The sequence below is a fragment of the Gavia stellata genome, chromosome 5, assembly GCF_030936135.1.
Source record: "Gavia stellata isolate bGavSte3 chromosome 5, bGavSte3.hap2, whole genome shotgun sequence".
Classification (NCBI taxonomy): Eukaryota; Metazoa; Chordata; class Aves; order Gaviiformes; family Gaviidae; genus Gavia; species Gavia stellata.
In genome coordinates, this window is record NC_082598.1 from 31,448,784 (window position 1) to 31,463,856 (window position 15,073).

General features: G+C 34.7%; 1 protein-coding gene across 1 annotated transcript in view; it reads left to right on the plus strand.

Annotated features, from left to right (window-relative positions):
* Positions 1-14,789, plus strand: part of CEP135 (centrosomal protein 135) — a 33,366-nt gene extending 18,577 nt beyond the window's left edge. The window contains exons 18-25 of the mRNA XM_059818062.1: positions 292-460; positions 3,664-3,774; positions 5,616-5,801; positions 6,770-6,979; positions 7,967-8,169; positions 12,273-12,377; positions 12,785-12,931; positions 14,768-14,789. Coding sequence (XP_059674045.1) covers positions 292-460; positions 3,664-3,774; positions 5,616-5,801; positions 6,770-6,979; positions 7,967-8,169; positions 12,273-12,377; positions 12,785-12,931; positions 14,768-14,789 — 1,153 coding nt within the window. The remainder of the gene's footprint in view (positions 1-291; positions 461-3,663; positions 3,775-5,615; positions 5,802-6,769; positions 6,980-7,966; positions 8,170-12,272; positions 12,378-12,784; positions 12,932-14,767) is intronic.
* Positions 14,790-15,073: the final 284 nt, after the last annotated feature.

Genomic DNA, 15,073 nt, shown 5'->3' on the forward strand with positions numbered 1-15,073 from the left:
AGATAAACATAAGTATCTGTAATTGCTGTTTGCGTAGTAAGATACATCTTACCAGATACATCTTCAAAGTTGAAGGTTAACTCCATTTTGTTTCTGCATATTGATATTTTACATCCTTAGCTTATGTTTATGTTTAGACTCAGCTTGTCAGCCTTCAGAGAGCAAGAATTTTACTTTTTTTTAAAAAAAAAAGCTTTTGCATATCTAAAATCCACGACTGATCATTATGTGATCAGCAGTATGTGGTATAGTATAAGAAGGGACAACTTAAATAAGATTTTCACTTGATAGCCAGATGAAGGACATGCTGAGCAACAGAGACCGTGAGATATCTAGCTTACATCGACAGCTTGATACGTCCCAGGTTGAGCTTGCAGAAACAGGAAGAGTAAAGGAAATGGCTCTGAAAGAAAACAGACGATTGCAAGATGACCTAGCTACAATGGCCAGAGAAAACCAGGTATGAAGGCAGTACGTAATACTGAAGTATTAAACTATTTATTGTTTGCTTACATATAGTGGTACATCAGAACTGCTATAGCCTCAATTTTGATTTGGCATGTTTAATTATTGGTATTTCTTGAACACTGGGATATTAAAAATGACTGTGCAGAAATTGTAAAAGCAATTACTTCAGATGCTTCAGCATAGTCAATACAGTGGGGGAGAAATAGACAAGCTTTCAGTTTAGTCACCCTTCTCAGATTAAAAAAGAAATCTAAATAAAATAAATCTAGGACATAATTGTTTATACTATAATGAAATTATGTTAATTGGTTATATCACTTGGTAGTTGGTATTTAATTGGTAAAAATTGGGTTTTATTGTCTGTGGAACAGGCATTACTGAGAGAGAGTGAGAAACCACAAAAGCAGATACCAGGTTATTAGTCAGGTGAAAGCGAGAGGGAAGGGGAGGAGATTGCTAGCACATCTGAATTCATTTTGGTGCATAGTGAGTCATTAGTTTCAACGTTCTAGTTTCCATGAAGCATTGGACGTATTGAGTGAGGTATGCTGTGTTTGGAGATTAGAATGTTATAGAATGTAGATTTTAATGTTTGTGTTCTGTGAGCCTTGGTAATGGTGGCTGTAAAGAGGTATTGGCAGGTTTTTAATTTCCAGTTCTGGCAAGGTTAGTTTCCGTTCATCTACAGGGACTTTGCTTTCACTGATGAATTGGGAAGGGTTAATGTTGGGGGAGAAAATATAAGAGGGCTTAAAAGCCACAAGACAGAGGGATTGAAGAAAACTTATATTTAAGGTATGATAGTCCTGAATAGTCTGAATTTGTTTCCTGATTTCAGGAATGGATAAGGATGCACAGTCGATGGGAATAGGAGGGGTTCCCTTTCCATTGTGTCAAGGTTGTGTGGGGTTTTTAGATGGTGAATTCAAAGGTGCCATCTATTTCCCTGGAGAAATGTTCTTATTGGATTGTCTTTGCATTGGTAAGGTAGGTGTCATGGTGAGGTGGTATCTTAGAATTCAGCTGTATATTGCAGCTTTTTTTGTATGTGGGTTTTGTTTTTTGTGGTGATTCTGTTCAGGTACTTTATTTGACTGCTTGCAGAGTTTTATGTTATATGTTTTTATTTGTATTAGTTTTATATGATTTCATCTTTCCTTAGCTCTCTATTTAGAGTCATAACATACCTCCTTGCTAATAGCTAGTCAGTCAGTAGCTTTAGGCCAAAAAAGCACGCGGGAAGTTGGTTATGATTGCCCAGTGGACTCTGAGTTGGTTCATGTGTATTCATGGTCAGCTTTCTGGTTGGGAGGTATACAGTCTCTCTCAGCTGCTGATGGCTAAATACATTTCCTTGTAAAGTGCATGCCATAAAGGCACTACTTAAACTTACGTCAGTTACAGAATCAAAGTTGAACTAAAATCTTTAATGCTTTGAGGAATTACCTACTTCCGTAGGGTATCATTGAATATTTTATTGAAAGATGAGCTATCTCAAGTTGATGGTGTAGGTTAAATAAAAATTTTGCAAGACAGAAATAATTGAGAGATTCAGTGAATTAAACTGTTTGATTATCATCATTATTATTCTTGTGGCATCTTCATCTTGAGAGGTTGTCCAGGGGTCTGCAAGTTAAACCAACCACTGATGTGTAAGGCTCATTCTTTCAAGAGCATAAAGGACTTATACAGTATATGTCCATTTGCACTCTTCCCAATCATCATTGCTCTATCTCTTCTTCCTTGGAATCCTCTGGATCTGGGATCCATGGCTTGGAGAGCCTGAAGTGCATTCAGTCTTGTTAATCCCTCACATAGTTTGAGGAATAATGAGTTGGTTTTGTGCACCAGCTAGTTACTGCTGACCAAAAACCTCTCAGCTCCAAGTGCATGACATGGATGTCCCTGTACAATAGAATGTGTGTATGGATAATATATATCAAAAATGTCCAGTGTTTTATAGGGTAAGTAACATTTTTATTGGGCTAAACTACATAGAGACTGCATAGAGAATATGTGAATGTGATCTAAAGAGCTAGTCCAGAATTTTGTTGCAGCTCATTATATTCAATTTGTATAGCAAATACAACTATTGCAGCTTGTCGTGAGACTCAAATGCCTTTTACAGTTTTGATGCTGAGATACAAATGTTTGTTTGAATTCACTGTAAATGCCAACACTAAAAATAATCAGGGCCTTGTTAGCTAAACCATTTATTTCAATTCCCCTCAATCAACCTGGCTGAGTCTGAAGCTAGAAAGTACAATATAGCAAGATGTTTTAAGTAAGTGATGTAGTGCCCTGAATAGTTCTTGCAAAACGTATGGTACAATACATAGATATATGGGTGTATTATTGAAATTAGAGATGCCATTCACAGGTATCTAATAAGATGAAATATTAAATATTATCATAATGTGATGACTAAAGCTTTCCCCGTGTGCTTGAGAAGGCTACCACAGAAACAAGCAGACTGATTTCAGCATATGCTAAATAAAGCACGCAGTAAAAAGGCTGCCATTAATGAATATTAATATACCACAAAAAGAAGAAGGGAGAGAAATAAGGCAATATCCTCTATTTCCCCCACAGTTGATAGTGGGGGTAGACGAAGATACTTGCCTTTTTTGCTCTCTGGGCTATAGAAGACTCAGAGAAAGGTGGGAGCTAAACTTGAGAGGGACAGTTAGTTCCAACATCTCAAACAAATTCCATGGTTCATTTTTGATGTCTAAATATGATCTTAATAATGCATTTAGTTATTTCATCTTGCAATTCTACTTTAAAATAAATGTTCTTTTGTTATAAAGTTGACTTTCTAGTGACACAAAACTTTACTTCCCTCAGGGACAGTGAATCTTAAGGCTAGAAAAATCCCAGCTCACAAACATTTGTATGTTGAATTTTCCAAAGATCAGTAGGGTATGTCATCAGGGAAGTTGCAGATTTTATGAACTGATATGACAGTCATTGTTTTCTGTGATTATTCTTGCCTGGAAAACTCTTTGGTGTATCTAAGGTAATAGGGGATATTTCTGAACGCTACAAATCCCAAAGGGCTTTGACTAAATTACTTAGAAGTAGAATAGAATAAAATCTAGGGCATATGCAATTACTTTGATTTAGTCTGATACAGTAATATATAGTGATTAATTTACTCTAATGCACTGTTTTGCCTTTATGCAATCTCTTTAGGCTATCAGTACTGAGCTTGAAGATGCAATACGTGAAAAAGACGACATGAAAACCAGGGTTCATAATTATATAACTGAAGTTTCCAGATTTGAGACCTTGATGGCTTCAAAGGTAAAAGTATAATCTGTAGGCAGTCATTACTGTTTTCAGTAAATCCGTTGGTTTTAGAGTATAACACATTCTCACTAGGATACAACAAACAAATCAAGAAATGTATGGTTTGGGTCCTGTTCTCCCTGTCTATCCCATTTCCTTCTTTTATTTTTTTCCTTCTTTCCTCTGCAGTGTTTCAAGCTACTAGTGAGTTCATATAAAACTGTATTAGATCTGAAGCACTAATAAATTCTGGCACATCATAATTTCATTGATTATGTTTCAGTTGGCCATAACACTGGAGAATGACAAACAATGTTTGAATGTTGTTTCGCTTTTTTAGTTTTGACAAGGCAACTAGTAAAATGCCTGGTACTATTTCATGATTATAGGCAACAAGCAGCTTATATGATGGTTTTAATATTTTACACTTTTTAAAAAGAGAAATTTTATATGTAGTTCTGCAGGAAAGTGTAAAAATAGCACATTGGAATGTTTTCTCTATGAATGATGAGAGTTCAGAGTTTTTGCTCTACTGACAAAACAGCGCTCTTGTTAAATGTATTTTATCCTGATACTTGGATTCAAAAGTGTGACATGTGTGAATTAAAACTTATAATAATTTAAAACAAATAGAATTCATGTCAAGACAGCATGAACTGGCAAACCTATTACGTGATTTTGAATTGGAAAGAATGAGTTTTGATCTTTGATGTGCATGTCTAGATGAATGCATGTAAATTCAACCACTTCTTACAAGTAGAAACTGAAGTGTAGAGAAAAAAGTAAGGTCGATAGTATGTTAGCTTAGAACTCTCAATTTAAAACACTTGAAGTTTAGTTTTTAAGAATTTTATAATATATCATATGTCCAAAGCACTTCAGCTACAAATGCGGCCACATCTTTGGCAAATGAGAATCCAGTTATTCAAGTCAGGTACCAAGAAGCTGTAGAATATACAACCAGTGACCAATTATGAAAGGCTGGTTTCAGGCATTTGTCTAGTATTACATGTGGATGTTGCCTGTGGAGACAAGGTTTTACTTTTCCGCACAGTGTTCACTTGCTTAATCATGAGTTTCTGTTTCCTAATGCCCCACCTCATTCTCTCTGCACCTTCCAAGTTCTGCAGGAAACACGGAAGGAATTTCAAAAACAGTAGCCTTCCTCATTAAATAAATCTGATTCATACTAGCAACATGTTTATCCCACTGTGCATTAAATGAACAAGGGAGGGAAGGGAATGGAACTAAATAAAGAAGAAAAATTAATCACAGCCTTATAATATGCACTTGCAGTTGGGCCAAATTAAAATTCACGAGCAACATTTGTTCTATCACTGCCTAACTTGGAAGGACTAAAGCTTGCAGTTTTGTACTTTTATGATAGACTTTTTAGGTGTATATTTCCAAATAGGTTATCAGTCTTTCAGGCACTGCTGTAATATAAATATTTGTAAGAGCGCAGTAAGTGAAAGAGCGGAAAATGGACTCCTGCTGGAATTTCTTGGAAAGGGCAGCACTAGGATCAGTACAGCTCGGTAATGTGACCCTTGACAATGCAGAGAGATCCAAAATAACCCCTCCCCTGGGAGCCTTGAAACTCATTAACAACTGCTAAATGTAAATACTTCTATTTAATAAAATGGAATGCCATCGCTGTATTTATTTACTATTTGGACTTGCAAAAGGGATGATGCCCTTTAGTAATTGCCAGATAGTGGGATTAAGAAAATGGAGAAAGATCTACTTTCTTCTGAAAAAAAAAAAAAAAGATATTGTAGGGAGTGGGCATGAAATAAGATCAAGCAACTTGAAGGTATGTTGATCATTGCAGAGTGATTTACTGTTTCATCTAGGAAAAAGAAAACCAAGAATTGTTAGAGAAGTTCCGAATGCTCCATATGCAAGCTGAAGACTGGGAAATGAAGGCTCATCAAGCTGAAGGAGAAAGCAGCTCAATACGACTTGAACTCCTTTCTGTAGATACGGATCGGAGACATCTTCGAGAGAGAGTAGAACTTCTGGAAAAAGAAATTCAAGGGGTAATAATTTGTGCAATGAAATTCTGTCAAGTAAAGTGAGATACAGTCAAGTGTTTTTGAATAAAGTCAGCATACTATTTTTAATGCTTTAATGGAAAATAATTCTTATATGTGAATGTTTCAAAAGTGGACACTGAGTTTTTGAAACAGTAACTGATTTTGGTTAGACGTGCTTTACTTTTCTCTTCCCTGCTTTCCCAAAATTAGAATCACAGCATATATTTTAATACTTTTGGATCTCTTCTGTTGGGTGATCATTGCTATTATGTTACTGTCTCTGTAAAAACCTTCTGTTTAGTTCCTACAAAATATTTGCATATACTTTATGAGTATTTTGTTAGCTAACTTTATGAGTATTTTGTAAGCTTAGTTCTTATATTTCTTTGAATCTTTGAATGAAGCATTTGAAGCATTTGTGGCTGGAGTAAAGGTGAAAATGTGGTAGTAGGAGTCCAAATCCAGAATCAGGATTCCATAATACCGCAACCTGGACCAATAGCATAGAAAATAATGAGGTTTATATTTTAGAAGAAATAACTTCATGGAGATCAAGGAAGTTGTAGAGTATAATAGTTGTAGATTGACCATATTTTGTCTCATGCTTTTAATTACACAAAAAGAGTTAGAGACTTTAATATTGTAAGCTGCGTAAAAAATCGATTGTATTTTTGCGGTTTTAAGCATTTAATTCTCTTCTGAAGCTGGAATCCAGCCTCATTCTACTCTTGTATAGTACTTGTATAATTCTTCAAGATGGTGATTAAAAATTGCAGAGATGGTTTATTAGTTGCTCTTAGCTGTGATTTAGGGAGAGGAGAGGAAAAGAATGTAATATGAAGCTATATTTTACAGGGAAAGTTAATTTTGAAGGGTAAAGAAAGTATTAAGAAAAAAAAACTGTTATCCAACAGAGAACCATTAACTCGACATTTAACACTGAAGGGGTATCCATATTTGTCTTTGTTTAGCACATCGTTGCACATCAAGCATATGAATCTCAGATCTCCTCCATTACAAAAAATATGTCCAAATTGGAAGAGGATATTAAACGTGAAAATCAGGATAAGGCTTCTGTGTTGGCGGACCTGGCTTCTGTGAGGGAACTCTGTGTGAAACTTGAGTCTAACAAAGAACTTTTATCTCGACAGCTGACATCCAAAAGCATGGATTATGAAAGGGTAAGCAGCAAAGGTGAATTTAATTTGCTATAATACAATATCTTCCTTTGCTTTTAATGGTTTTTGGAGAAAAGAATAAATTACTTCTGAGAGCAAGGTAAGTTAATTTACATCACTAGTTTTGCATTTAGATATAAATTACAAATTTTGCAGTATGCAGATCTATATCTGTTTTTTGTACAAAAAGAGGGAGTTTCATTTGTTATCACTACAAAATGTGGCAGCAGTAGTTTTCGCTATATCACAGAGAAAATTATATTTATTTGGTTTTACGTACTGTTTTTTAATTTACTCTAATTTTCAACTGTTATAAAAAGTGAATAGTATACTTCTTATTTACATACTAAAGACATTTCCCTAATGGATTTTTTTAATTAAATTGAAATCTAGATTCAGCTGAAGTTCATTAAATATTTTGAAATAGTTTAAACAGTTCTAAATATCCATAATTTCTGAACTTTTTTCTTTTACAGCTGATTGTTGTGTCTTTACTTAGTGTCTTGGTCAGGCTTTCTGTTACTGTAATATTCAAGACATTGAGAACAGTAGTTCTCATCCCCACAGAACTTGTTTATATTCGTAGAACTGATGAGGAAAACAAGCATTCCTACATTTTCAGCAAAACCCAAGAAGCTAATTGTGAGCTAACCTAGGCGAATAGAATGAGGTATAGTAAATACTATTTTTGTACTGGTGCAAAAACCTACTGCTGTTAAAAGCCAGTTAGTGTTCCGGGTATTTACCTAAGCATTTCCAGCACTCAGTAATCCAGCTCCCAGTAAAACATTTGACAGATGTACAGCTTGAATAGTTTTTAATTAAGTATAGTTTTAAATAATTGTAGGCTTTAATTTGTTTTGAGAGCTCAGTTTCCTATTAATTTTTATGAAACTTCCAATCATTTCAGTTTTTATAACAACTCTTCACAAAGGAGAACTGTGTGTTCGTAAACCAGTGTATTAATAATGTATAAAATTTGTGCCTTAGGTTCTAGGTGAATTAGAAGATATAAAATCAGAAGCAGAGTTGCTGAAAAAGCAGTTATCCAGTGAGAGACTTACAGTTCAGAATCTTGAAACGTTGTTGGCCACTAGTAGAGACAAAGAATTTCAGAACCATTTAACATCCCATGAGAAAGATTCCGAAATTCAGTTATTGAAAGACAAGCTAACACTCGCCGAGAGCAAACTGTAAGTTTTAACAAGTTTAAGTATGTGTTACGTGGTTTACAAAGAAACAACTTCTGTGTGACAACACTTACTCACAAAGTTAAATTCTTGATGTTCAGTATGGCTGAGCTGATTTTTGCAGCCAATGTCTTTTGGCCTTTCATAGCATCATTTACTTGAAGTTTCTTTACATATCTTTCATATCACTTTCATTAATCGGCACTCTGGTGGACACCAATTTAGTACAAGCAGTAAACTTAAATAAGAGTTCCAGAGGAAACCTAGCCTAAAAGGGGCACCATGCTGAGTTTTCATGGTCTTGAGAATAAGCACTCAGTTTCTCTCTGGATTTGTCCCCAGTCTGACTCCAGAAAGTTTGCTTCACTTTCTCTGCTGGTTATGACTCTTTCTCAGTCAAGCAGCGGAGGTGATACCATTCCTGAATTTCAATTCTCTGATATAACTCTGCCATCTTTTCAGTACAATCACTAAAATCCTTTCCTTCTGAGCCTCTTAGTGAAAATAGCTACCTAATGGCAAGGTAGCTGATCTGTTGCAGACATTATTTCCACTACAGAACCAGACAACCCATGATAATTTGTAAATTTTTTTAGCTGTTGAGTACATCTATAAATGTATGTATGCATTGCAGTATGATTTGGATGTTTAACCTTTGCATCAGAGTGTGTCAATTACCAAAATATATAACCACTTCTCTCACAGGTCCTGATTTTCTTCTTAACTTCAGGAAGCAAGCTAATTCAACTCTGCTTTTTAAGCAAAATGTCGTATTTTTATTTCTCTTTTAAGAAGTTTAGCTATGAGTTTAATTATTAAGAGAACACAAATTTTCTTGGTCTTGAACTATGTTTTATGTTCTTATATTGGAGAATATTCTGAAATCCTAACTCTGTTAGAACAATGTGGATTCATCAAGCATCTCAAAGCAAATTGAAAATAGAATTTTAACATATATGTACTCAAAAAAAAAAAACCAAGTAGACTAAATCCATGGTAAATGTGAACTGCTTGCCTACTGAAGATGCCTGTTGTCCTCACTTTGATTAAAGTAAGAATCACTTACATAATAAATAATGAAGTCATAGTGCTTTAAAAAAGCAAAAGTACTTTTGCTGCTATTAATATTAACTGTTAAGGAAAAGTCCTATATCATTTGTTGTTCCTCTGAAATATAAATGGAACTGAACCTGACACCTATACTAAATGTGGCCAGCACTTTCTATTATAGCTAAATTGCAACTTCTTCTGCTGTGCATCTGCCTAGAGTAGCAGTAACTTTTTAACAGTCTTAGAGAAGAAAGACTAATCTGTTTGGAACAATGAAGTTAAGGGGGATATTTTGTGTATATGAAATTCATGTACAAGAGAAGTGGGAGATTTAAAAAAATTTCTTCATGATATGGAGCAGGGAATTTGAAGTTTCTATGATATGTGTCATCATGACATGATAATTCTCCTGGGGATATATTAGCCAGTGACTGTAGTGATATCTCTGCATTAAATAGCCAGGAGGAGGAGTAGCAGCTCAGTGAAGATGGTGGTGAAGAGTAAAGTCGAAGTAGAATTTCAGAAAAAGAAAAACACATACACCCACTTAGTAAACACTGAAGTAGGGAGAGAAGGGAAATGTATGGAAGGTAAAAAGACAGATAATGTTACGTTACAAGATATAGAATATAGCATACCTAAACAGTTAATAGCTATGTGTAACTTGGTGACGTAAATATGCAAGAAAAATGCTTTGGGTTGATTTACATAAAGACTGTGTGACTTACCACTGACGATGGTCCACCTCAAGTAGCAGTGATCATGATGAATCTGTAGATGACGCTGTTAATCGCCCCTGTGCAATTCATTGCTTCATGTTTTAGAATTGCTGAGTTTTGTTTACTTGAAGAACAAAGAACATAAACTAATGGAATGTCCTGACTATGAAATTAAATGTGAAAGTTACTAGAAAAAAAAAAAAGAGGTTTTCACTTAACTTTAATTTAGCTTCTTTGTGTACAAACATTATAAAACTCTGTTTAAATAACTTTATAGTAGTTTTTTCACAATTTTTCTTCCGCACACAATGTAGGGTTCCTTTCTTGTTGTAAATGTCAGTACTTGCGTTGTTAATAGGATAGGATATTGCAGGAAGAAGGAAAATGTTCTTTTGGAGGAATAGTGGATATTCTATTGAATTGTTTTCCTCTGTTTATCTCAAAGGTTCTGCATGTTGCTAGGCAAATGTTCAGGTGTGAGAACTAGTTGTATATACATTATTTTCTACTATTCAGTTTGTAGTAGTTGCAGTCTAAAGAACAGGAACTTTAAATGCTGAGAGCTGTGACTGAAGTATATAACAATTATGTTTGTGTCTTGCGAAATATAAAAATTAATTTGACTTGGCAAAATGTCAGTTCTAACTGGCAAAAATAGTGTATCAATATTTTTGAACATTATTTACGGTTTTGGCCTTATTGTGCCTGCGCTTCCACTCTATTTATAAAATGGTACTGATATAACCTCTGACTTTAGAAGGATTCTCAAAATTAAGTTTAACTTGTGAAGTTCTCCAGTGCTATAATTCTGAGCTCTGTGAAGAGTGAGTAGTTGTGTTACTTAGAGTGCTATCTGGGTGACAGTACAGTAAATGAGATCGAGGCCCTACAATGATTAAATATTAAATAAACAGAGAATATTGAATAGCTAATCTACTTGTTGAGAGCTATCTGTATCTACTGTGAAAGAGCCAGATGTCCTGTAAAAAAATAGTATATCATCATGTAATCTTATTATATGATGATTACTGTGCATAGGGGTTCCAAATTAAAATATTTCTTAGTTTTTGAGTGATTTACTTAATGATCTTAATTTTGTTTAAATGTCATTGACATGGAATAACCTCAGAACTCACAAAACTGTTTGCTTTCTTTCCTTATTTTACAATAATGATGTTGGGCCCTGAATTCTTACCTCCATCCTGAAAGCATATGCCTGTCTCTGAAGGACTTAGAATAAGATATCATCGAGACCTCTTGTCTTCTGCACCTGTTCTCAACATACTGGATCAAGATACCATTCTAGGAATTTTACTGATGGATAGGGAACACAGGAAAAAATATTCTGCAGTTCTTTTTGGATCAAATCTGAGTAGTTTGCATCTTCCTGGAGTCAGAGACCAGCGGGTGCCAGACAGGAAGTCTGTGACTGAGCTAGGATTGGAACTTGTTTTTCACAATTCAAGTCCAGTGCTTTAGCAATAAACTAGTACATCCTTGCTTCTCCAGAAGTGACTCTTGAGCAAACCACCTCATATTGGCTTTGAAGACTCTATGGAATAACATAGCTATCTAGATTCTGGTTTAGACAACTTATTTTACACTCAATGATTTTTTTTTGCTTGCTTTATAACGCAATTAATGGTGTTCTGCAACGAAGCAGTGAGTCGACCAAGCTGATGATTTGCTAAGAAGTATATTTAATTATGTTACTTAAGATTTTCAAAGTTGCTTTTCATTTTGATTCTTGCAGTTGAAACAGTTGGGCCCAAACACCAAGCGTGTAGTTGACAAGCTCTCAGACTCTGGGTTTTGCTGGTCTGAGCTTGCATTAATATAGCTTTTACTTAGATTTGATTCAGTTGTGTTCGTTGCTAGTTCCAGCCTACTTGATATCATTTTTACTGAAGCCGTATCTGTTATGTTTGTATTTTTTGTGGATAGTTACTGCTTTTTTCTTCCTTTTTTTAAGTGTACACATAAAGACCATCTTTCATTGCAACAGAGGATAGTAAATCAATAAATTAATGATTTAATTGTTTTGTCTGTTTTTATAAAACATGTTTGTGTTTACCTTTGTCTGAAAAAGAACATGATGTATTGTAGTAAGGATGTAGTGAGAGGCTTGCCAGCTTCTCACTTCTTTCTCACCTTAGGTTCTTCCAGAAACATTCTGTTGCATTCACTTGGTTCTTGCTGCTTCTAATTTGTCTTTGATTTGGTCTGTGTGAAAGAACATGTTCAGTATCTGTTTTTGTTTTATCTTGCTCTAATTCGTCTAAGCTCCTAGCTGACGGTGTTCAAAGAAAACTTTGTTGCTTCTCATGATTTTTTTAGAAGCAGCTATAATAGAGAGGTTCCCATACTTCGAAGTAAAGTTGCACAGCTGCAGACTGACTGTGATGTTTTAAAAAGGCAACTGACAACTGAACGCTTTGAACGGTAAGATGCTGTTTTTTCAGTGAGGTGAGTCTTCTCACTTCTTCTTTCTCACTTCTAAAACTGTTGCTTTTTTCAATAGTGAGGAACTTTTATGGAAAATTGTGTTCCTATTGTCATGCAAAATCTAATATTCTCCTCTTGAAAACTGCTTAACTGAAAAAGAAAAAAAAACTTATACGGTTTCTGAATTCCCTCATAAATTTTGTGAGTTTACCATTGCATCTAAAAAAAAATCCCTCCTTACGAAAACAAGAAGAAAGTTGAGTGACATTACGAGAAAATAAGGCTCTTTGCAAAGCATTTTGAAAATCACCAAGTAAAAATATGCAAAAAAAAGTTATGTTTATGTCCTTTAACATCCTGCAGTACCAAAGTGTTATGTAACTGAAATTGCTATCTGTTGGTAGAGAGCGTGCAATTCAGGAAATGCGTCGACATGGTCTCTCTACATCATCATTACGTGCTTCACCTCCTCTCAGTTCAACATTAAGGTCTCCCTCACATTCTCCAGAACGTACCATTGTAAGGACAACTGATCAAGCAGCAGCTGAAAAGTAAGCGATACGATTTTAGCAGATCGTTTCTGTTTAAGAGTTAGGTTTAAACTGTTTCTAAATAATACTTTTTTAACTATATGAAATTCTTACACACTTTAGGTGGTTCCAAGTTCTTCTTTTGTTGACTCCCCTACTATAAAATATTGATTGGAAACGATAGATGCAAAGTGCTCACCAAAGACCTTATAATGTAATGGATTCCCATTCCTGTTTTTGTTAATGGTCTTGACCAGCCGACAGCTTCCAAATATATATCATCTGCTTATTATTACCATTAATTATATCTAAATACATATTGTCAATTTATTATTGTTAATAGTTACTGCCAAACAACGACTGGTTCGTATTAAGAGAAATGCCATGAAATTCTCTCAAGTACAGCAATGAAGGAAAGACACTCCATAGAACAGAGTCCAACGAAAATGCATTGTAACCCTACACATTAGATGAAACTGTCTCCAAAACAAGTGCATAAAAATAATTAATGTGTTTTTCATTGTTAGTGCTTGAATGCTATGAATGTTAAGATCGTGGTCAGTAGAGTCCATAAAAAAGAAATCAAAATCAACCTCTCACCTGCTCATTTTCACTGACGTTTTTGTTCTTTTGGAGATCATTGTTGTTTTAGATTATTTTGGTTATGTGTTACAGGCCTGATTATTGACTTTATAGCCTGTCTGTCCTATACTGCATAATAAATTGCAGTGAAGAGTGGAAGGACAGGGAGAGATAACCAGTGATTATTTTTAGGAAATGCGTGCGCTATTAACAGCTATAGGGTATACTGTAACAGCTCATGAATCTAACTATCCAACTGCTGAACTCCAAGAAAGAGAATTCCAAACTGATAAGATTTTAAACTTTATTTTTGTTGGTAAATACATACGGCTTGTTTTTAAGCTTACTTTTATTAACCAAAACGCAGGTTTCCTGAGAACTGAGGTCAGCATGGCATGATCCACATTGTCAGCAATTTTTCTCTTCTTTTGTGAGTTTTTGGACAAAGCAAAAAAAAAAGCAAACTGTAGCAAATGATATTGATAGTGGGGATGAAACAGCAGTTACGACTTTTGCTTTACTGGTGATCCATTAGGCAAACCCTGTTACATTGTGAATCAACATTTTGACTGAGATAATGATAGATAATGTATTTCTGAGCATGAGTGTCATCAGTAGAGAATTGTTTTTAGTCTGCCTTGCTTTACAGTGAGTTTCAAGAGCAATAAAAATAGTCCAGTTGCTATACTTGAAGAATACCACGTGATGAACTATTATTTTTATCCTATTTGCATACTTAGTTTTAACAATGACAGCTCTGTACCATATCTTATCAGAAAATATCCTGTTTTCATGACCTATGCATTTTTTTTAAAAGTGGGTTTTAACACCTGAATTCATATGCAGTTCAATTTTTTACTATCTTGCCTTTTAAACCTATCAATGGATTATTATATTAGAGTGATCTTAATAGTACTATCACCATCTTTCACCCTACTTATTTATTCCTTCCTGGGAGCTTACTACAGTAAAGTGTACTCTGCAATTACTGTTCTGTAGTGTTACAACTGTCTTTTTCTCTAAACTGATTTAATCTTCTCAAGAAATTTTCTCTTCCTCTTTGTCTCACATTTACTTTCAACTGTTAAGCATTTGAGCAATAAGTCAATGAACTGAATGAGTTTTAGAGTTTTAGATAATATGCTAATAGTTGATATTCAGGAATAAGAGAAGAGGATATGAGGAGGCGAAATCTAATTATTACTTTCTATCCTAATATTCATTAGTAAAATAGAATAGATAGATTTATTTTGAAATTTTTTCTTTCTCCACCAGAAATGTGAGCTTCAAGGAATAACCAGTACTTGAGCAACTGAAGCATTATCTTCTTACAAGGACTTTTTTTTTTTAATTATGAAGGCTGACTTGTATTCTACCTCTGTTTTCTTCAAATCAGCAATTACCTTTGAAATTTCTGAGAACCAGTGAAGTAATCAACTTTGCAAAATTCTGCTTTCCCAACTGGCTGGGGTGACTGGTTTTTGCTGGCTGTTTGATGGGGTTTGTATCAAGGTTGGCGAAGTTTTGTTACTATTTTGCAAACCTAATAATTATAAGAAGGAAACGAGTACTTGATATGAC